At 40.8% G+C, this 23,543-nt stretch overlaps 1 protein-coding gene and 2 non-coding genes across 5 annotated transcripts in view; 1 reads left to right on the forward strand and 2 right to left on the reverse strand.

The window, feature by feature from the left end:
- The first annotated feature begins 1,392 nt into the window (after positions 1-1,392).
- Positions 1,393-23,543, forward strand: part of SBF2 (SET binding factor 2) — a 494,424-nt gene continuing 472,273 nt past the window's right edge. Inside the window, exons 1-2 of one of the 3 annotated variants that reach the window (XM_043903289.1) lie at positions 1,393-1,571; positions 1,782-1,924. In XM_043903289.1, the coding sequence (XP_043759224.1) occupies positions 1,870-1,924 (55 nt within the window). In that variant the 5' untranslated portion in view covers positions 1,393-1,571; positions 1,782-1,869. Of the gene's footprint in view, positions 1,572-1,704; positions 1,925-23,543 lie in introns of those variants that run through there. The other 2 variants (XM_043903298.1, XM_043903284.1) reach the window with 2 other exon arrangements.
- On the reverse strand, positions 18,198-18,304 carry LOC122703556. The gene has a single exon (XR_006343520.1). It is a non-coding gene; the product is annotated as a U6 spliceosomal RNA (small nuclear RNA).
- LOC122703936 lies at positions 18,472-18,578 on the reverse strand. Its single transcript, XR_006343672.1, has one exon. It is a non-coding gene; the product is annotated as a U6 spliceosomal RNA (small nuclear RNA).

Consider the following 23,543-nt stretch of genomic DNA (forward strand, 5'->3'; position numbering starts at 1 on the left):
ACTTTAGAATGGTTCCTTTTATGATATGTGAATTTCACCATTAAAAAAAGTAAAATGGGGAAGGAACATGATAGCTGCTTAAAAATGAGAAAGGTAGATTTTTTTTCTGGGTATTTCCATAGAGCAAAATTGGGGGAAGTTACAGGACAACGTTGACATAACACGGAAGAACTTTCCAACAATAGTGTTGTTAAACAGTGGAATGGGCAGCCTCCCAAGGAAGTGAAATTAAGCTTTACTGAAAGTGATCAAGTTAGATGAGCTCTCAGGGAAGTTATAGAGAAGATTCTTACTTGAGGTGTGACTAAAGCTTTTTTAGTTTAATTATTTTCAAGACCTATCTGCTATCTTCCCTCCGCATCTGCAACTAGGTTGATTCGGTTTGACCATAAGCAATTGCAAATGAACTCCTTGAGTTCAAGTATTCCTTCCCTGGAGTTTCAGTTCTAGTGCAGCCCAACCCTCTCAATCTAAGTGAAAAAAGTGCCACACACACAGAAAGAGGAAATGATCAATGATAGTAGACTTTCAGTAGCTGAGACACCAAATCTCTGAACTCTCAATTCAGAGTTCAAGCCATTGCAGCTTCCTGCTGGTAGCTGGGGGAATTTGTATATTCACTCATCAAACATACTAGTTAAGCACTGCTAAGAGTAAATGGTAAAGGTTAAACCCTCAATTAATAATGAGCAGTGATAAGCAACTAGGATGATGATCACATTCGCAAACTATAAAATTTCCCAAACTTCCCTTGTAACATACTCTGCTACCAAAACTTCATGAGATACTAACAGAGGGCAAAGCATGCTAACCTGGGTTCCTCACTTGCCAAATTCCAAACAATAAGAGGTGCAGTAACACGAAAGTGACCTAGGTAATTCCTAGACTGGATGATGATACACACGAATTCATTTTAATTGCATTGTTTGAACAGGGAAATTGGAATTCACCACCTGCTCCAGCGGCAAGAGCCCTGGGACCGCTGCAGGGGGCGAAAACCTAGGCGGGAAGAACTCTTTGGGGAGAGACAAACCTTCTCCCTCGGACTCGGTTGTTCCGGGCCAGTTCAGGAGGATCCCGGGGATGCCGCATTCTTTAGAGGAATTCGGCCTCCCCAGGCGCTCTGGGGGAAGCCCAGGCCAACCGCCCCCAGCCCACCCAGCACTAAAGCACGAGGCGCCTCTGAGAATTGCGCAAAAGCCTCTCCCTCCTCCGCCTGCTCGGTGGCATGTTCCTAAAATTCCCATCTGCACAACATAAACAGGAAACGTGCAGCAAAAGCCCTGGCGGTGCAAATTCCAGGCTTCCAGTCGAGGGCGGGAGAATCTTGTCTTGGGAAGGCGGGTGACCGGGTGGAGGGGCCGTTGAAGGGGCGGGGGGAGGGGAAGCAGCAAAGTTCCCAGGAGACCCCCTCATCTATCCCTATCTCTTCTTCCCAGACCCAGAAAGAAAGAGAGGACGGAAGGAAGGACACCCTGCTTTAGGAAAATCAGGGGAGCGGGAGGTGGGCCGCGGAGGGGCAGCCAGGCCTCAAAGTGAAGCACCCCGAGAGGCTGCTGTGACAACGCGCGGTAGGAACACACTGGACAGCCTTCTCCCAAGATCGGCTGAACCAGCGGCCCCGGGAGGGTGGGGGTGGGCTCTCCGCCGGGGCTTGGGTCACGGAGCCAGCGCTGGTGGGGGCGGGGAAGCAGCGGGCGCTAAGAGCGGCGCAGGCGCAGAGCGCGCCTCGGTTGTCAAACATGGCTGAAGTGCCGCCGCTGCCGCTACTGCTGCTGCAGGGAAAATGCTGAGCCCTCCCGGGCCCGGTGGGCGGCGGCGGCGAGGGCGGCGACGGGCACCTGCTTCTCGGGCGCGGCGGCGGAGGCCATGGCCAGGCTGGCCGACTATTTCATCGTAGTCGGCTACGACCACGAGAAGCCAGGTAAGGGTGTGGGGCGGGCGCCGCCCCCGGGCCTCCCTGCCCCCGCCCCCCAGCTGCCGTCCAGTGGGCTCCTCTGGGCTGGGCATCGCGGCCGGGAGGCGTGGAGGGCCGGTCCCGGCGCCGGTGGAGCTGGCACTCGGCGTCGGGCCTTGATGGCCCGGCTGAGCCTCGCGGTGGGCGTGAGGGGCCAGCACGAGGGGCGAGGGAGGAGGAGGAGGAGGCGGCGGCCTCGTTCTCCGGGCCCCGGGCGGCCCAGCTGGGGCGAGTCTGGGTGCCGTGGCGCTCGCTCTGAAGAGGGCCGGGTACCAGGGGCATCGCCCGGGTGCCCGCGGGCTTGGGTCAGGACTTCAGGGCTGGGAGGGCGGGAGCCAACTGTGCTAAGTTCCTCGGGGATAAACTTCTGCCCAGCATCCTGAGTGAGTAACGAATGACGCAGGGGGCTGTCCTCTCCGAAAGGAAGTGCTGAGTCCAGTGCTACCTCACCCCTGAGCTGGTGGGGGCCCGTCTAGTCACCGCGCCCGTGGACGCATGGTACCGAGAAGAGGGCAAATGATCCTTGAACTTATTAACATTTCTAGGAAATGCTCCTTGTTCTTTCAGGACAAACCTGACGGTCATTTCAAAGGGAGTCTGAATACGATCTTTTAAGTAAGGACCGTCAGCACATCGCTGCAGGTGATCTTGTTTCACTTTAATAAGTGTTTTAATTAGCCTTTCATTCGTCGCAGAATTATCCTCTTAGGTAACAATCTGGCAGATGTATTTTAATGGAGGGACTTCCACAATTTAAGAGAATTCAACGTTTATGCACGTTTATTTTTGTATTCATAATGTAATAAGTTGAATTGGGGAAGCACATCTATTTCAGGGTAATTTCAGGGTAATTTACAAGAAATTTAAGGTCTCAGCTAGATAGCCCTTCCTTTTTCAGAGGAGATGCTGAGATTGTGTTTTGCTGATGGTTACAGCCATTTGTAGCTTCAGAATACCATTGTTCTTCCCACTCTTGGTCGACTGCCCTTTCACTATTCCTCTCCTAATAACTTCTTTAGTGGGGACTTTTTATAGTCTTTAGCCTTTAATTATTCTTGACCTGATTGAGATTAGCAAGAGAAGGGTTGGGCGATATTTAAAATATTTTCTGACTACACAAAGTTTTATTTATTTCCTAGTAATTTTGCATAGTCTGCTATCTCTTTCTTACCCAGATTGACAATATGGAGAATCAGAGTTTGTATTTAACATTGTTTCATTTTTAGTGACTTTGAGTTTTTTCTCACTTAAAAAAAAAATGGAAACAGTAAAAAACTTGCAGAAAACTTGCAAGTATGGTACAAAGAACCTTTTTCTCCCTGAACCATTAGAAAGTGCTGACCTGATGCCTTCCCTATCACCCCAGGTTGTGTATTTTCTACAAACAAAGATATTCCCCTGCTTAATCAGGTGCAATCTTCAAAAATCAGGAAATTTACACTGACATAGTACTTCATGTAGTTCTCAGACTGAGACAGTGTATCTCAGATTGGGACTTGAGCCCACCTTCGAGACTGGAACCCAGCGAAAACCCACCATTTGTTAACTGTGATCACACACACCTGGTTTCAGGACTTATGAAGCTCAGGTTCTTGCTGAGTCATCACAGAAAGAATTCAGTGAGAGACTGACAGATAAGTGGATTTATTTAGAGAAACACACTCCACAACCAACCCTGAATATTCATTGTAAGGACTGATGCTGAAGCTCCAATACTTTGGTCACTTGATAGAAGAGGCAGTTCATTGGATAAGACCCTGATGCTGGGAAAGATTGAAGGCAAAAGGAGAATGTGGTGGCAGAGGATGAGATGGTTAGATAGCATCACCAACTCAATGAACATGAACTTGAGCAAACTCTGGGAGATAGTGGAGGACAGCCTGGCATGCTGCAGTCCATGGGGTTACAAAGAATCAAACCCGACTTAGCGAGTGAATAACATACTCCACAAGCAGAGTGTGGCCCATCTCCGAAGAGGAGAACAACCTTGAATTATGGCTTGGTTAGTTTTTATGGGCTGGATAATTTCATAGGCTGATGAGTAGAAGGAGTATTCTGTTTTGGGGAAGGGGTGGAAATTTCCAGGAATCGGGCCATTGCTCACTTTTTGGTCTTTGGTGGCTGGCTTCGAAACTGTCATGGCGCTGGAGAGTGTGTCACTTAGCTTGTTGATGTGTTACAGTGAATGTTACACTGAAGCTCAAGGTGTAGTGGAAGTCAGCTTGTTCGCCATCTTGGACCTGTTTGGTTCTAATCTAATCTAATTGTCATGTCCTCAGGCTGTGCCATTCTTTTAAAGTTTATGCCCTACCCCCTCGCCTCCTGTTTCAGTACTGGTTCAAGTTTTGTTGATTATGCCATCTCTTTACTGGCCAAAGGATCTGGTTCAGAATCATATATTGCTTTTATTTGCCATAGGGCCATCTCCTCAGAGGTGAGACAAGCTCTTGGATAGCTTTGGAGCTCAGCTAAGGAATCATACTGATCTTCAGGCGTTTATTGCTTGCATACTTGATGGTGATGAATTTCATTAAGTTCTCATTTACTTTCAGTACATGTTTGGCCATATGCTTCATGACTTCTTCAGTCTGAATTGATTCCCTCATCTTCTCTTAATTTTAATAATTTTGACCCTAATGAAGATTGTGTGCATGCATGTTCAGTTGTGTCCAACACTTTACTACTCCATGTACGATAGCCCACCAGGCTCCTCTGTCCATGGAATTTCTCACTCTAGATTTCTGGAGTGGGTTGCCATTTCCTACTCCAGTGGATCATCCCAGTCCAGGGATTGAACCCGCGTCTGTTGGGTCTCCTGCATTGACCGGTGAGATGACCACTTCCCACCTTGTGGGAAGTCCCTTGTGCAGCTTGTGGGATCTTAGTTCCCCAACCTGTGTCCCCTGTGGTGGATGTATGGAATTTTATCCACTGGACCACCAGAGAATTCCCTAAAGTTAATATTTAATAGTTAATGTTTTTCCTCCAATTAAAATTTAAAAATTCAGAAAAAGAAAAAATAGCTAAATGTTTTTCGTGAGGACTGCTTTGAAACTATGTGTCTTGATCCTCATCAAACAGGTAATGTATTCCTTTTATGCATTTATATCTGTATGGATTCATGGTTTTCTTTCTTTTCTTTTTTGGCTGGGTTATATTGTTGCTATTTATTTAGTTCTTCAAATTTTCCTCATTCGGGCAACTAGAGCCCATTCAGTCTGGCTTCTGTGTCTTTATGACATGTCTCCACCACTAGTGTTTGAGTGTTTACTTTGAGTGTTTTTTGTTTTTGTTTTTTACTTTTTGGCATAAGAAGATGCTTTGGGCTTATCTTGTACTGTCCCTGCCTCAGTGCTGAAATCAGCCATTTCTCTAGGGAGATCTGGATTGTTTTAATGATGAATGACATTCAGAAGCTAATATCTCAGTGCTTGTGTGTTTACTGCTGCTGTATTGTTACTGCTCTCAGGCTTTCTGAATGGATGGAGCTGGGGAATATATGTATGTGTACACACAGGTGGCTTAGTGGTTAAGAATCCGCCTGCCAATACAAGGAGATGCAGGAAACAAAGGTTCAGTCCCTGAGTTGGGAAGATCCCATGGAGGAGGAAAATGGCAACCCACTCCAGTATTTTTGCCTGGGTAAGTCCCATGGAGAGAGGAGCCTGGTGGGCTACAGTCCCTGGGTTGCAGAGAGTCAGATATGACTGAGCAATGGAGCACGCATGCATGCACACATGTTTATGTCTATTTATCTATGTATATTAAAAAACTTTGAGGTGGGAGGGGGGATTGGGATGGGGAATACATGTAAATCCATGGCTGATTCATGTCAATGTATGACAAAAACCACTACAATATTGTAATTAGCCTCCAACTAATAAAAATAAATGGAAAAAAAAAAAAACCCAACTCTGAGTTCCTACCAGTACCACTGATTTAAGTCCAACACTCCTGGGTCCACTCAAGTTTTTCCCTTTTTCATATTTGTAATGTTCTTTTCTGATAGAAATCTGGCTCCCATTATCCTTAATATGTTTACTTCTTTGTTCAGTCTCCCTGTATTAAACCAGTCTTTCATCTTTGCTACCACCCTCTCCTCTCCTGGATGCCTTCCTCTCTCTATTGGGCTCAGATTCTTCATTCTGTCTCTCCCAGCATCCTGCCCCTGTCAGGACCTAATAGCCCATTCCGGGATGTCTCAGTATAGGGACACCCTCCTCAACCAGCTCTGGCTCCAGCTCCCCATGTTAGCTTACCCACTGTCTGTGGATATACTTCTTACCCTACTTAGGTTGTGACACACGGCACTGGGCTGCTTCCATTTGAAGGAAGACATCCTCATTCCATGCTCCCCAGTGCCCTCTTCCAGGTTGCCCCTCTGTTTTGACAGCCTCTTTGCAGTGCTTGGACTCTGACTGAATTCATCTCCTTTGGCCTTTCCTTCCCGCATGGAGTACCTTCTTGGGCTCTGATACCTGCCGCCCCCGCCAGGCTATAATGACTGCTACGTATCCCACAGCAGAGAAAGGGAAGATTATTTTTTTAAGTAACAAAATCCAGAAGCTTTTTTAAATCGCAGAATCTCGATTGCAAAGTGTATCTTTTTTTTAACTTGGGATAATTTTGCAACCCCATGGGCTATAGCCTGCCAGGCTCCTCTGTCCATGGAATTTTCCAGGCAAGAATACTGGAGTGGGTTGCCATTCCCTTCTCCAGGGGATCTTTCCAATCCAGGGATCAAACTTGCATCTCATGCATCTTCTGCATTGCAGGCAGATTCTCTACCAGGGAAGCCTCAATTTTTCTTTAGTCATACTTTATGTAAAATTTACATGCAGTAAAATCCATCTTTTAACTGAACAGTTCAGTGAGTTTAGAGAGATGTATGCATAAGTGTAGCCAGGCAAGATCTAGATAGAACACTTTCCTCCAAAAAGCTCCTCTGTGCCCCTTTGTACAGTTAATTCTTTCCCTAGCCTCTGGCAATCACTGATCTTTTTCTGTCCTTGCTTTTTTATCTTTCTTAGAATGTCTTATAAATTAAATTATACAGTTTTTTTATGTCTGGCTTTTTTCACTTAGAAAACTATGTTTGAGACTTACCCATCTTGTATGTACTGTCAGTTCCTTCTTATTGCTAAATACAACATGATTTGTTATCCATTCAGTAGTTGGTGGACATTTGAGTTTCTGGTTTGGGGCTATTCTGAACAAAGTTACTCTGAATATTTGCAAAAAGATCTTTGTTCATTTGATTTCATTTCTCTTGGGTAGATGCTTAGGAGAAAAATTGCTGGGTCATATTGTCATGGTATGTGTGCGGGTTGGAAATTTTCAGAGAGGAGGCAGAGTGAAAGGACAGTAAAGTTTGTTAGAGCAGGGGAGGGGGGATCGCTGCCAGTACAGTAGGCCGCCTTCCTGATAGTCAGGGAGAGCAGACCCCAAACGGGAGTCTTTGGTCTGTATGGCTGGAGGACAGGAAGTAAGGTAGGGGTCTTTCGAGTCATTTGCTGATTGGATGAACTACATGTATACATCCCTCTTTTGGGGTTTCCCTGTGGCTCAGTGGTAAAGAATCCACCTGCCAATGCAGGATACATGGGTTTGATCCTTGGGTTAGGAAGAGCCCATGGAGAAGGAAATGGCAATCCATGCCGGTATTCTTTTTTTTTAAATCAACATATTATTTATTTATTTTTGACTTTGCTGGGTCTGCATTGCTTTGCGAGGACTTTCTCTAGTTGCGGGGTAGGGGTGGGTTTACCCTTCGTTGTGGTGCCCAGGCTTCTCACTGTCGTAGCCGAGCACAGGCTCTAGGCGAGGGCTTCACGAGTTGCAGCACGCAGGCTTCGTTGCTCTGGGGCATGTGGAATCTTCCCAGACCAGGGATTGAACTCTTGTTCCCTGCATTGGCAGGCAGATTCTTATCCACTGCATCACTGCCATCAGGGAAGTCCCACACCAGTATTCTTGCCTCGGAAATTCCACGGACGGATGAGCCTGGTGGGCTACAGTCCATGGGGTCGCAAAGAGTCGGGCACGACTTAGCTACTAAACATAGAACAACAACATATAGGGCAGGAGAAGAGTAAGACAAATACCTTTTCCTTATATGGGATAGGAGTGGGAACAGGCCATACTACTCAGGAGGACTCAGAAATTCTACGATGGTTACAACATGGCAGGAAGGACGAGAAGAGTCTGGTGGCTTTTGTTCCTGCATTCCAAGATCCTTCTCGCTCATCTTGTTCTTTTGTCCTCGGGCACCACACATTTGGTCAGTGTCTGTTTAACTTTATGTGAAACCACCAAACTGTTTTCCAAACTGACTGTGCCATTTTACATACTTACGTGCCAGCAGTGTATGAGATTTCCAGTTATTTTTAAAATTTTTATTTATATTATTTTTAAAAATTTAACCATTTTAGTGGACATGTAGTGGTATCTTATTGTGGTTTCATTTTGAATTTTCCTAGTGGCTAGTGATGTTGAACACCTTTTCTTGCACCTATTGCATTGGAATATTTTTGTAAAGAGTCTGAGCAAGTTTTTGCTCTTTTTTAAATTGGATTGTTTGGCTTCTTTTTTTAGTTGGAGTATAGTTGGTTTATGGTGTGTGTTAATTTCTGCTGTACAGCAAAGTGATTCAGTTATACATACATATATTTTTTCATTTTTATATTGTTTTCCATTTTGGTTTATCACAGGATATTGAATATAGTTCCCTGTGCTATACAGTAGGACCTTCTTATTTATCCATTCTATATATAATAGTTTTCATTTGTTTGGCTTCTTATTATTGAGTTTTAAAATTCTAGATACAAGTCTTTATCAGGTGTTCTGCAAATATATTTTTCCAGTCTGTGGCTTGCCCTTTCATTTTCTTAGCAATAGCTTTTGAAGAGCAAATGTTTTAATTTGAATGACTTTGTTGTTGTTGTTGTTCAGTTGCTCAATTGTGGCCGACCCTTTGGGACCCCATGGACTGTAACATACCAGTCTTCCCTGTCCTTCACTATTTTCTGAAATTTGCTCAAACTCGTATCCATTGAGTTGTGATGCCATCCAACCATATCATTCTGTGTCATCCTCTTCACCTCCTGCCTTCAGTCTTTCCCAGCATCAGGGTCTTTTCTAAAGAGTAGGCTCTTCACATCAGGTGGCCAAAGTATTAAGAGCTTCAACTACAGCATCAGTCCTTCCAGTGAATATTCAGGGTTGATTTCCGTTAGGTTTGATCTCCTTGCAGTCCAAGGGACTCTCAGTCGTCTCCAGCACCATAGATTTTTTTAGGTATTTAAATAGTTTTGTATCCTTTTTTTTTTTTCCATTTATTTTTATTAGTTGGAGGCTAATTACTTTACAATATTGTAGTTTTGTATCATTTTTACTGAAACTCTCTATAAAAACCTACTGGGACAAAATCCACCAAATCTATGTAATTGTTTGAATTGTAAATGAGGAGTAAACCTAATTGAGTCTACAAACCTTTGTTATAAAGCTTTCTTGAGTTAGTATGATTTTATTACCTACATCTCTCTAAAAGTTAATATTACAATATTTTGATTCTGAAATATGCTGTATTTAATTCCAGAATGTTTCTGGAATTATCTGTTCAATATACTAAACTGTGTTTGTTCATAAAATGTGTATTTAATTAATAATATTTTTAGTTCATTTTTTTAAACATTTCAATTGAAAGAAAACCTTGTTTTTTGAACAATTACTTTTACAAACTGGAAAAAATAGTTAATATATGCTATTTGAATTATATGCAAAGAAGAGTGCTTGACACATAGTAGATGTTTAATAAAGACGTATGGAGTGAGTATACAATTGCTGTACATATGGACTGTGGCTCAGATCATGAACTCCTTGTTGCCAAATTCAGACTTAAATTGAAGAAAGTAGGGAAAACCATTAGACCGTTCAGGTATGACCTAAATCAAATCCCTTACGATTATACAGTGAAAGTGAGAAATAGATTCAAGGCATTAGATCTGATAGAGTGCCTGAAGAACTATCGATGGAGATTCGTGACATTGTACAGGAGACAGGGATCAAGACCATCCCCAAGAAAAAAGAAATGTAAAAAAGCAAAATGGCTGTCTGAGGAGGCCTTACAAATAGCTGTGAAAAGGAGAGAAGCGGAAAGCAAAGGAGAAAAGGAAAGATACACCCATTTGAATGCAAAGTTCCAAAGAATAGCAAGGAGAGATAAGAAAGCCCTTGTTAATGATCAGTGCAAAGAAATAGAGGAAAACAATAGAATGGGAAAGACTAGAGATCTCTTAAAAAAATTAGCGATACCAAAGGAACATGTCATTCAGAGATGGGCACAGTAAAGGACAGAAATGGCATGGACCTAACAGAAGCAGAAGATATTAAGAAGAGGTGGCAAGAATACACAGAAGAACTATACAAAAAGATCTTCATGACTGAGATAATCACGATTGTGTGATCACTCACCTAGAGCCAGACATCCTGGAATGCAAAGTCAGGTGGGCCTTAGGAAGCATCACTACAAACAAAGCTAGTGGAGGTGGTGGAATCCCCATTGAGTTATTTCAAGTCCTGAAAGATGATGCTGTGAAAGTGCTGCACTTATTATGGCAGCAAATTTGGAAAACTCAGCGGTGGCCACAGGGCTGGAAAAGGTCAGTTTTCTTCCAATCCCAAAGAAAGACAATGCCAAAGAATGCTCAAACTACCCCACAATTGCACTTATCTCACATGCTAGTGAAGAAATGCTGAAAATTCTCTAAGCCAGGCTTCAGCAGTACTTGAACCATGAAATTCCAGATGTTCAAGCTGATTTTAGAAAAGGCAGAGGAACCAGAGATCAAATTGCCAACATCCGTTGGATCATCGAAAAGGCAAGTGAGTTTCAGAAAAACATCTACTTCTGATTTATTGACTATGCCAAAGCCTTTGACTGTGTGGACCACAACAGACTGTGAAAAATTCTTCAAGAGATGGGAATACCAGACAACTTGACCTGCCTCTTGAGAAATCTGTATGCAGGTCAGGAAGCAACAGTTAGGACTGGACATGGAACACCAGACTGGTTCCAAATAGGGGAAGGAGTTTGTCAAGGCTGTATATTTAAAGTATATGCAGAGTACATCATGCGAAATTCTGGGCCGGATGAAGCACAAGCTGGAATCAGCATTGCCAGGAGCAATATCAATAACCTCAGATATGCAGATGACGCCACCCTTATGGCAGAAAGCAAAGAACAACTAAAGAGCCTCTTGATGAAAGTGAAAGAAGAGAGTGAAAAAGTTGGCTTAAAGCTCAACATTCAGAACACTAAGATCATGGCATCTGGTCCTATCACATCATGGCAAACAGGTGGGGAAACAGTGACAGACTTTATATTTTTGGGCTCCAAAATCAGTGCAGATGGTGACTGCAGCCATGAAACTAAAAGATGGTTACTCCTTGGCAGGAAAGTTATGACCAACCTAGACAGTATGTTAAAAAGCAGAGACATTACTTTGCCAACAAAGGTCCATCTAGTCAAGACTATAGTTTTTCCAGTAGTCACGTATGGATGTGAGAGTTGGACTATAAAGAAAGCTGAGCACAGAAGAATTGATGCTTTTGAACTGTGGTGTTGGAGAAGACTCTTGAGAGTCCCTTGGACTGCAGGGAGATCCAACCAGTCCATCCTAAAGGAAATCAGTCCTGAATATTCATTGGAAGGACTGATGCTAAAGCTGAAACTCTAATACTTTGTCCACTTGATGTGAAGAACTGAGTCATTTGAAAAGACCCTGATGCTGGGAAAGATTGAAGGTGGGAGGAGAAGGGGACAATAGAGGATGAGATGGTGGATGGCATCACCGATTCAAAGGACATGAGTTTGAGTAAACTCCAGGAGTTGGTGATGGACAGCAAGGCCTGGCGTGCTGTGTTCCATGAGGTCATAAAGAGTTGGACATGACTGAGTGACTGAACTGAACATATGGAAAATACATAAAACTCTAAGGAAGAGTTTCTTGAGGGCTCACTTTCTGGCTCATTGATGGCTGTCTTCTGATGATGTCCTCACGTGGAAAGGGGCTCGGGAGCTCTTTGAGGTCTTTTCGATATGGACATTAATCCCAGTAATGAGAACTTTGCCCTCATGCCCGAGTCACCTCCAAGTACCATCACTTTGGCCCCACCTCCAAATGCTAGCACATTGGGAGATCTAGGTTTCAATATATGCATTTTCTTTTTTTTTAGGAAGGGTATACACAGACATTCTAAGTCTATGACAGACTCATAGACTTGATAATTAGGATTGTGACTTTATTTTGTATTTTTTTAGGATGGTGACTTTAGAACATTAGAGTTGAAGGGGCCAAAGCCAGTTTGCTAAATGCACATCCCAGGTCATATGCTGTATAAACTTCATATAGTCCAATTTATTTCATTTCTTTTTTTTTTTTATTTTTTTATTTTTTTAGTATATGTGCTGCCGAAGCGAGCACTATTTCATTTCTTACTAGATTATCTCTGTGACCTACAACCTGTGGCTTATGGAAAGAGGCAGAGGTGACTAAAATTCCAAACTTGGAGGTCTGGGATATTTTTTGATACCATGACTTAAGAAGTTTGCAAATGTTTTTCTTTTAAATTACTTATTTGTGCTTTTGGCTTGAATGATTATGGGTTTTACTTGACAGTTATCTAGATGGAGTCTTCAGAAGATGGACAGGCAGGGACTGAACACAAAGACTTGAGAGTCATTAGTAGATAGATCTGTGTCACTGTGAGTACCCAAGGAAAGTCTATATAAAGACAGAAGAATAGAGGACCAGGGACTGATCTTTTGGATCAGTGTTCAAAGGAACACTATTGCTAAGACGATGGAGAATAAAAGGAACCATAGAAGAAGGAGTTGGGGAGTTTGAGAGAGATATTTAGTTTTCCCCAATAGTAGTAGTTCTTCTCAATGGTAATAAAACCCCTGATTTTTGGCTAGTTTTGTAGCCATGCAGGAGAGACTATTTCATGTTACTAACAGATAGAAACACATGAATGAGTTCTGGCCAGTTGGATGTAATTGGAAATAATGCATGCAGTATCCCAAAAAGTATTCTTGAAAGAATGAGGGTATTTTTCTCTTGCTTTTTTCTTTCCTGAGACTGGCATGCTGGTATAAAAACTGGAGTCATCTTAAACCATGTAGATAAGGGCCCACATCCTGGGGAAATCAGAGCAAAAAGCTGGAAAGAACCTCGGTCTCTAATGACTTATAGTAGGATTATTATAGCTGCCTCTGGATTTTTTTTTTTTTTAAGACTGTAACTTTGTATGTGTTTGTTTGTTTACTTTGTGTGTTTAAACTGCTAGAAATTACAGTTTTCTGTTGCGTGAAGCTAATCTTAATCCAGGTACACAGAGGTGGAGGAGATTGGTATCCAGAGTCATAGAAAGTAGGGGGACTATTTCTCAGCATCAAGGGTGGCAGATAGAGGTCTGTGAGATGTGGAGTTAGTGAAGATCTTTGTGTTTCATAAAATTTTAGAATTGAAAGTTAAGTATACATCATCTGACTCAACGTAATTTATGGATGAGGAACCAGTGTGCCCATGTTCCCACAACCCTTCTCTGCTACATGTTGTTACCTGTGAATGGTCACACAGCTTTTATCCTGGACTGCAAGTTTCCTGATGCCTGTATTCCAATACACTATGCTATCCTTTGAGAATTTATATCAAGGATAGTCTTTACTCCAAAATTGTTTCAGCCAGAATGTTGTATTGTAAAACAAATAGTAAAACTTTAAACAGGAGAAAGAATTGGAAGTGAAAGCAGCAGATTAAGACCATCTGTTTGAGTCATCTGAATATTGAGGGGTAAGAATATCTGGTTGGAAAACATGGAATGCTTTGTCTTCAAAATAAAAAGACTTTTTTTTTTTTTTTTTTTGGTCTGGCTGATTAGTGCTTAATAAGACATGTTTAAATTGAATTGCAAGAAGTAGTGTGGTCCGCTGAGAGTTTTAAAGTGTATAGGACAGATGTGAGCATACAGAAAGGCAAAAAGAAGAGTGGGAATCAATAGAATGAGAGCACTTGATCCTGGAGAGAGTGGAGATAGGTATGGGAAGGAAGTTCCTTAGGACTTGAAGTCTGGAACACATGTATACAGGATACAAATATATCAGTGTGCTCTGAATGTTCCCCCCCTAAAAAGAGTATGCACTTTGGAAAATAATATTGCCATATCATTAGTCTTGGAGACTTTCTATAATGGGGTCCATCAAAACATTTCACTGATCAGCTGTGGGGATTTTGTGGGTGATGACAAGTCACATAGGCACATTATAGAACCAGAAATCTACAGGTAAAATGAGCACTAATGGATAGGGTACTGTTGGAAAAAGATAGTGGTGAAGTGTGCTAAGAGAGTGGTTTCAGGGTAAGCTTTACATTTGGATGCAACTATCTAAAACATGAATTCCTAAGAAATCTAACCTCTCAAAATAACTTTCTGAGAAGCAATTTTATTTCCCAGCTTAGGTCAACATATATTGTAAGTTGTTGTGCCCAATATGATGATAATATTCATTAAAAACTATTATAACAGTGAAGCCATTGACTAAATTGTATTGGTAGACTAGTAGTTATTACTTTAGAAAGTTTGCTGTTGTCAAAAATGAGATCATTAAATATCACAAGATTTATGGTGCTTTTTAAATTACTGCTGAATTTGATTAATAATTTGGGTTATGCAGTTTATAAAGTAAATGCTATTCATTTGAAGTTCTCATTTTTGTAAGCTACATTGTGAAGGAAAATATCTTTTATGATTTCATAATTTTACTTTTCCTTATATATATCAGTATCTTCATTATAGAATTTTTCAGAAAAAATTTTAGTTACACTTGTAAGTTTTCCATTGTTTACTGAATAAAGGAAATGAAGAAATATTTTACCTGTGGAAATATTTCATATGACTGCTGCTTAAGTATAAATGGATTTAAATAGACTAGATTTTTTTAATTGTGTAGTTCTATAGTTACTGATTATTCTCGAGTATAGAACAAAAAGATTAAGAAAATAAAAAAGCTTATATTTTAAGGGAACATTATTATATGGAAGCACCACAGAAATGGGTTTCCCAGGTGGCTCAGTGATAAAGAATCTGCCTGCTAATGCAGGAGACGCAGGAGATGCGGGTTTGATTCCTGGGTTGGAAAGATCCCCTGGAGTAGGAAATGGCAACCCACTCCAGTATTCTTACCTGGAAAATTCCATGGACCGTGGAGCCTTTGTGACCCCTTTCCATGGGTCACAAAGAGTCAGACACGACTAAACGACTGAGCACACAACAGAGAAATAATCCTTACTCTCTAAAATATCTTAACGACAGTATGATTTATTGTGTAATCGCTACAGGCTAGTTCTCCAACAGTTAATTTCTTAGGGCTCCCGTAACAAATTATCACAAAGTTGGTGTCTTAAAACAGAAGGATCCTTCCTTGTTTCTTCTGGCTTCTGGTGGTCCTAGGCTTACTTTATTTGTGGCAGCATAACTCTCATCATAGTAGTGACAGACTTTATTTTTGGGGGCTCCAAAAACACTGCAGATGGTGACTGCGGCCGTGAAATTAAAAGACGCTTACTCCTTGGAAGAAAAGTTATGACCAATCTAGACAGCATATTAAAAAGCAGAGACGTTACTTTGCCAACAAAGGTCCATCTAGTCAAAGCTATGGTTTTTCTAGTAGTCATGTGTGGATGTGAGAGTTGGACCATAAAGAAAGTTTAGTGCCAAAGAATTGATGCTTCTGAACTGTGGTGTTGGAGAAGACTCTTGAGAGTCCCTTGGACTACGAGGAGATCCAACCAGTCACTCCTAAAGGAAATCAACCCTGAATATTCATTGGAAGGACTGTTGCTAAAGCTGAAGCTCTGACACTTTGGCCACCTGATGCAAAGAACAGACTCACGGGAAAAGACTCTGATACTGGGAAAGACTGAAGGCAAAAGGAGAAGGGGGTGGCAGAGGATGAAAGGGTTAGGCAGCATCACTGACTCAGTGGACACAAATCTGAGCAAATTCAGGGAGATAATGGAGGGCACAAGAGCCTGGTATGCAACAGGGGACGACAGAGGATGAGACGGTTGGATGGCATCACCGACTCAATGGACATGAGTTTGAGTAAACTCTGGGAGTTGGTGATGGACAGGGAGGCCTGGCATGCTGCTGTCCATGGGATTGCAAAGAGTTGGACACAACTGAGCGACTGAACTGCCTCATGTTCACATGGCCTTCTTTTCTGTATCTCTGTGTCCAAATCTCCTTTCTTTTATACAGAAGTAATCATTGAATTTAGTGCCCACCCTGAATCCAGAATTATTTCATCTTGAGATCCTTAACTAATTAATACTGCAGAGACACTATTTCCAAATAAGGTCACATTCTGTGGATATGAATTTTGTAGGATACAATTCTGCCAACTACAGACACAGTGGTTCATGCAGTTTTTGTAATGCTAGCTGTTCGTTGTTGTTCAGTCCCTAAGTTGTGTCTGACTCTTTTGCGACTCCATAAACTGTGGTCCCCCAGGCTCCTCTGTCCATGGGATTTCCCAGGTAAGAATACTGGAGTGGGTTGCCATTTCCTTCTCCAGGGGATCTTCCCGACCCAGGAGTGGAACCCACATCTCCTGCACTGGCGGGTGGGTTCTTTACTGCTGAGCCACCAGGGAAGCCCCACTTCGACTGGTGCCATTTCTTCTTTCCATATTGTGTCGTCTATAAGTAAGGTCTATAGATGCTTTCTTTGGATGTGCCACACAGTTTACATTTCTTTCTTTAGGAATTTGCTTTATATGCAGAGATGTATCTTCCTTTTATTTGTTTTTAAAAAATTAGTTTCCACATACATTATCTCAATAACTCTTCATGGTAACACAGTGAGTTACCCTGTGGGGTCCATCAACGTTGAGTAATTAGCCCACTTTCACACAGATCATAAATGGAATTAAATGGGATTAAATAGAATTCGATTTTCTCACTTTAAGTAAAAACTCTTATTTAAGAATACATTGTGGGTATATATGGAATTTAGAAAGATGGTAACGATAACCCTATATGCAAAACAGAAAAAGAGACACAGAAATACAGAACAGACTTTTGAACTCTGTGGGAGAATGTGAGGGTGGGATATTTCAAAAGAACAGCATGTATACTATCTATGGTGAAACAGATCACCAGCCCAGGTGGGATGCATGAGACAAGTGCTCGGGCCTGGTGCACTGGGAAGACCCAGAGGAATCGGGTGGAGAGGGAGGTGGGAGGGGGGATCGGGATGGGGAATACGTGTAAATCTATGGCTGATTCATATCAATGTATGACAAAACCCACTGAAATGTTGTGAAGTAATTAGCCTCCAACTAATAAAAAAAAATAAAAAAAATAAAAATAAAAAAGAATACATTGTGGGGACTGGCAGGGAGTGAAGAAGAGTGAGGCAGAGGAATAGGGATGGGATTTTTAGATGAGGGGATAGTAGTAGTGGCAAAGGCACTGGAGTGATCAACCATGACTAGATCTTTGATTTGGCTGAAATATTGGGACCAGAAGAGGAGAACTGATAAGTAATAGTTTCAGAACCGGAAAAGGAGCGTTGGATAGGCAATAAATGATGATTATATTAGAGTAACTAAGACAGTTATTTTTGTGTTTCCTGGGGTGTTTTTGAGGCTTGTCACTTTTCATTGCATTGTTTTCTTGTCCTTCTGCACCTAATCTCTGGAGTTGAAATTCTTGATACTTCAGAAAACAAAATTTAAAAACCTGTTGCACAAGAAGGTTTAAAAATATTTCTGTAGAACTTTGGCAGCCAGGAAGATAAACTTGCTTTGGAAAATATTTTTCTCTTGCAGTTTGTGGTTGCTATTTTTTGGTTTGACAGGTGAGTCTGGACTCCTCATTATGCTGAGAAATGTCTGCTCCTTATCAGTAGTGTCTTTTGTGGAAAGTTAAGTGTCAAACTACGCAAAGTGATCACTGTGAAAGGTTATTAGCTATAATCTCAGAAGAAAATTGCTTCTTTTCAAGCTTCTTAAATTTAATGCTTTATTTGATCATAACTGTGACCAAAAGTTAAAGAGGATTTTCAAGTTTTGAAACCTAAAGCATGGTGTAACCTATAGTAAGTATTATGAATACCACAGAACAGAGACAACAGTGAAATACCATACTGTTTTCCATACTCTTTTTTTTTTTTTTTAAATATGGAACGCTTCACGAATTTGCATGTCATCCTTGCGCAAGGGCCATGCTAACCTTCTCTGTATCGTTCCAATTTTAGTATATGTGCTGCCGAAGCGAGCACTGTTTTCCATACTCATGAGGAAGAGTGCGCTTGCTTTAAGAAGCCACTTAGTGGATCTTCACAGATATATATATATATATATATATATATATATATATATAAAATTAAAGAGCCTATAGACTTTTATGTTAAAATATTATTTTGGAATAGTGGATTTTTTTTTTTTTTTAAATATGGAACGCTTCACGAATTTGCGTGTCATCCTTGCACAGGGGCCATGCTAATCTTCTCTGTATCGTTCCAATTTTAGTATATGTGCTGCCGAAGCGAGCACTGGAATAGTGGATTTTTAAGTGTTACCCAGGTGTTAAAATATGTTCCCCAAGAAGCAGTTTTTAATTTATCCCTTCTAGCATATTGGTATTTTGTTTAAGATTCTGTAGCAGCCTTGGAACTGAGCAGGATTGAAAACCTGTTTTTTATGAAAGACTGTTAAGCCAAAGAATGAAAGTTAATGAAAAGTCACATAAATGAAAGGAATTTTAGTTTGTAAGGTATATTTCCTTGGAAATTAAGAACATGAAATTAAAACAATATTTTAAACATCCAACAAGTAACTTAAAATATTTTAGTTTTACATCGTGTAAATAGTATATCAGAGGGAGATGAGTGTCATACCTACTAAGTTGTTCCAAGAGAGAATTAGGCTCCCGAAGAGTAAAATATGTTTTTCTGGGCTTGGAATCTAGGGTAGTGCCACTCAGTTCTTGTAAAGCAGTGTTGTGCTTTCACAACTATAAGCACAAATAGGGTGACACAGTGCTTGCTTTTATAGAAAGCAGGTTAATTGCCTTTGACTTCAGACTGTGGTCTGGTTTCCTTTCTCTGTAGTCTGTGCATACTGTTTTACTCACATCTTGACTTTACTTACTTTAGACCTACTTTTTGGCCAATATTCTCTGCTTGTCTCTTGACTTATTCTTCTGTCCAGGGCATCAGAAACTCTATTCATCTATTTTTCTACTCATTTTCTACTCTACTCATCTATTTTGACTCATACTGTCCTGGTTTTGGTGTATCAGTTTGTTCCTGGTTTGACTGACCTGTCTGTTGCTAGTGTGTGTTATATTTTACTTATAACTTACTTGTTATAAAAATTTCAAACAGTACAGAAGGTTGCTTAGTCTTGACTCTAGTACCCATCTCTTCAGACCTTGTGACAGTTGATTTGTTTCTCCGTATTTGTATAGAAACTTCCTAGTTCTCTTAATAAAATGAAAATGGTATAGTCTTCCAGGGTTGGTGATGGAAGGAAAGCCACCACGTGGGAAGAGCTGGCTCGACCTTGGAGCCGCAGTTCTTCCATTTCTCTACTGTTCTTGTGCAGCACCACTTTTTTCTTCACATTCTGGCTCAAATAACTCCCTCTTCACCCAGTCATTTCCCCTTTATTTGCTCAGACACAGCTGAAACAAGGCTGGATTATTGAAAAAAAGACTTTTCTAAAGGTTGAAAATAAAACAAAAGAGGAACAAAGCCAGAGAGTAAGTCAGTCATTTGGTTTGCAAAGTGTAGTGTACTCCTTGCCAGTCTGTGGTCTCCTTAAAGGAATTCTGTCCTATCTAGTTTCTGGCGTACCTTCATGTGCTAGAGCTTATCTTTCCTTTTAATTTGTCTCCTTAAGTCTAGGCCCTAGGTGGGGGCTACATAATCCATTCCTGTCAGGTTTATCCAGGGTCCACTTTCCTGGTTCTAGCTTTCTGTCCCAAGGATCTGTCTCAGGACTGTGCTTCAGGAGATAATCCGTTCCTTCCCGATTGGCCTATAGCACTAACTGGTCTGCTCTATTAGAATTCAGCACAGTGAAAGGGCATATTCCAAAAGAAAAGTGTGGGAATAGGACATCTTTGTGTTTGTACCTGTTTTTACTCAGTCCCAGCACCGACAAAACTTTGTTACCTAGAAATATAGTCATAACATTCATGTACAAATCAAAGCACAGCTAAACAAGCATCATATTTTCTGTTACTTTTAAAAGAAAAATAAATTTTGTAGTACTGTGTTCATATTTATTTTTAATTGATGCTTTGCAGTCTTTCCTGTTTGATTTTTAATCTGAACAAATAATGATACCATTTTTATTACTCATAGTAAGCATGAATGTTAGTTGAAGCAGTTTTTTAAAAACAATACCTTAAGTTCAAAAACATCTAGATCCTGGACTGATTTAATTTGTACAATTAAACTGAAGTAATGGTTTCTGAAAATTGTCCCTATTGCTTTCTTTTTCTTTTCTAGTTATAATGGAACTGTTTTCTTCTGCTAATGATTAAACAGAATAATTAGTTATCAAAACATATAAATAAGAAAAAACCAGCAAAATAGTATAAGTGGTCTTTTCTTCTGTGTACATATGACACAGAGATGTCAAGGGATTGTTTATTTTTAATGGATAATTAAAATACTATGGTGAAATCACCATGTTTGCCAAGAGTTATTTGTACTTATGGATCATGAGGTTTGAAGCTATTGAAGAAATTGTTGAAAAACTTAGAAAAATAATATGAGTAGCTGATAATTGGCAAATAAATAAGCCTTAGCTGTAGTGAACTACTTGCCATTCTCCTAAGGGATCAAGATTGTTCTCGACTTTGGAATTGCTAGTCTTTCATTGTTATCTGTTACCTGTCTTTTCAGTTATAGCTATCCTAGTGGGTGTAAAGTGGTATATTGCTGACATTTTAATTTAAGATATATTTCCAGAGATTTTTGTGTGCATCCATATGTATAGTCTTATTTTAATTCTTAAAAAACAAGTTCATAGTATCTGTTTAATTTATTCAATATGTGTTTTTTAAAACTTAACTGTATATTAGTGGCAACTTTCCATATTCTAAAAAATATATGTGTGTATATACACATATGTATGTGTATATATGGTAGCGTTAATTTTTATTAACTAAATATTATTAATAATTAACATAATTTAATGTACAAGTAATAATAACTGTGATGAATTCTTCTGCTAAGTCTTTGCATTCACTTTTAATTGCTTGGGATAAGTAGTTAAAGAGACAGACAGTGAAGTTAAGTAGTTAAAAGCGTGGGATGGAGTCACATAATCTGGGTTTGATTCCTGGTTTTGGCTCTAAGAGGGGCTTCCCTGGTGGCTCAGATGGTAAAGAATCTGCTGGCACTGCAGGAGACTGCGATTCACCTGGGTGGGGACGACCCCCTGGAGAAGGGAATGGCTACTCACTCCAGTATTCTTGCCTGGAGAATCCCATGGACAGAGGAGCCTGGTGGGTTACAGCCTATGAGGTCTCAAAGAGTCAGACATGACTGAGTGAGTAACACTTTCACTTTTGGCTCTAAGAAGTTCTAACTTTACATAAATTACTTAATTTTTCTGTCTGAATTTCTGTATCTATAAAATGCTGCTGCTGCTGCTGCTAAGTCGCTTTAGTTGTGTCCGACTCTGTGCAGCCCCATAGATGGCAGCCCACCAGGCTCCCCCGTCCCTGGGATTCTCCAGGCAAGAATACTGGAGTGGGTTGCCATTTCCTTCTCCAATGCGTGAAAGTGAGGTCGCTCAGTTGTGTCCGACTCTTAGCAACCCCATGGACTGCAGCATGCCAGGCTTCCCTGTCCCTCACTGTCTTCCACAAATTGAGTCAAGTAAACATTGATGCCATCCAACCATCTTATCCTCTGTCATTCTCTTCTCCTCGTGCCCTTAATCTTTCCCAGTAAATGTCAATGCCATCCAACCTTCTTATCCTCTGTCATTCTCTTCTCCTCATGCCCTTAATCTTTCCCAGCATCAGGGTCTTTTCCAGTGAGTCAGCTCTTCACATCAGGTGGCCAGAGTATTGGGAATTTCAACTTCAGCATCATTCTTTCCAATGAATATTCAGGGTTGCTTTCCTTTAGGATTAACTGGTTTGATATCCTTGCTGTCCAAGGGACTCTCAGGAGTCTTCTCCAGCTCCACAGTTTGAAAGCATCAATTCTTTAGTAAGCCTTCTTTATGGACCAACTCTCATCCATATATGATTACTGGAAAAGCCATAGCTTTGACTTGACAGACCTCTGTTGGCAAAGTGATGTCTCTGTTTCTTAATTTACTGTCTAGGTTTGTTATAGCTTTTCTTCCAAGGAGCAAGTGTCTTTTCATTTCATGGCTGCAGTCACCATCTGCAGTGATTTTGGAGCCCAAGAAGATAAAATATGTCATTGTTTCCCTTTCTATTTGCCATGAAGTGATGGGACCGGATGCCATGATCTTAGTTTTTTGAATGTTGTGTTTTAAGCCAGCTTTTTCACTGTCCTATTTCACCTTCATCAGGAGCCTCTTCACTTTCTACCATTAGGTTAATGTCATCTGCATATCTGAGCTATTTCTACCGTCAATCTTGATTCCAGCTTGTGATTCATCCAGCCCAGCGTTTCACATGATGTACTCTGCATATTAAGTTAAATAAGCAGGGTGACTATAAACAGCCTTGACGTACTCCTTTCTTGAATAATTGTGTCAATTTTAATTCCTTGAAGTAGAATTGCTGGATCAAGGGCATGTACATTTATATGGACATACATTAATTTTCTGCCTAGCATCTCTTCCTTTGGGAAGCATGTTCTATTCCCTATGGTTCCAGGGAAAGTGTCCTCATTGCTCCCACCCTATACCTTAAGCTGGGCCATTTAGAGTCATTTATGGGTCTTTTCTTTTGGAGGGAACTAGAAAGTCTTTTTTTCTACTAGGGTAACTAAGGTAGGATAGTGTGACTGAGTTGGGGCTGTCAATGTTTTCCCCACCATGTATAGAGAGTCTGTCTGAGTATTGGAGAGAGGCAAAGATAGCTGAAAAATGAGGAGACAGAGCTTGAAACATCATTTAAGATTTCTGGGTCCAGCCTTTTCTGAAAGCCAAAAGAACAATTTTGAAAGTAGTTTTGAGGTATATTGCTGAATTGTATTCCGGAAAGATTATATCAGTATATACTCTCATTTCCTTCAGGGGAATTTTTTTTTAATTTAAAAAATGTTTATTAATTTGTTTATTGGCTTGTGAGATCTTAGTTCCCTGACCAGGGATGGAACCTGGCTTGCGACAGGACAGTGAAAGCTCGGAGTTCCAACCACTGGACCACCAAGGAATTCATTCCTTTAGGAGAAGTTTAATTAGGAAAAAAAAAATCACTTAATAAAATTTATTGCTTAAGCAACAGAGGAAACTGCATAGTTTTATGAAGGTGTAAATGGTAAGGGACAAAATCAGGGAGATCAGATCTTATAC

The sequence above is a fragment of the Cervus elaphus genome, chromosome 1 (assembly GCF_910594005.1).
Source record: "Cervus elaphus chromosome 1, mCerEla1.1, whole genome shotgun sequence".
Taxonomy (NCBI): Eukaryota; Metazoa; Chordata; class Mammalia; order Artiodactyla; family Cervidae; genus Cervus; species Cervus elaphus.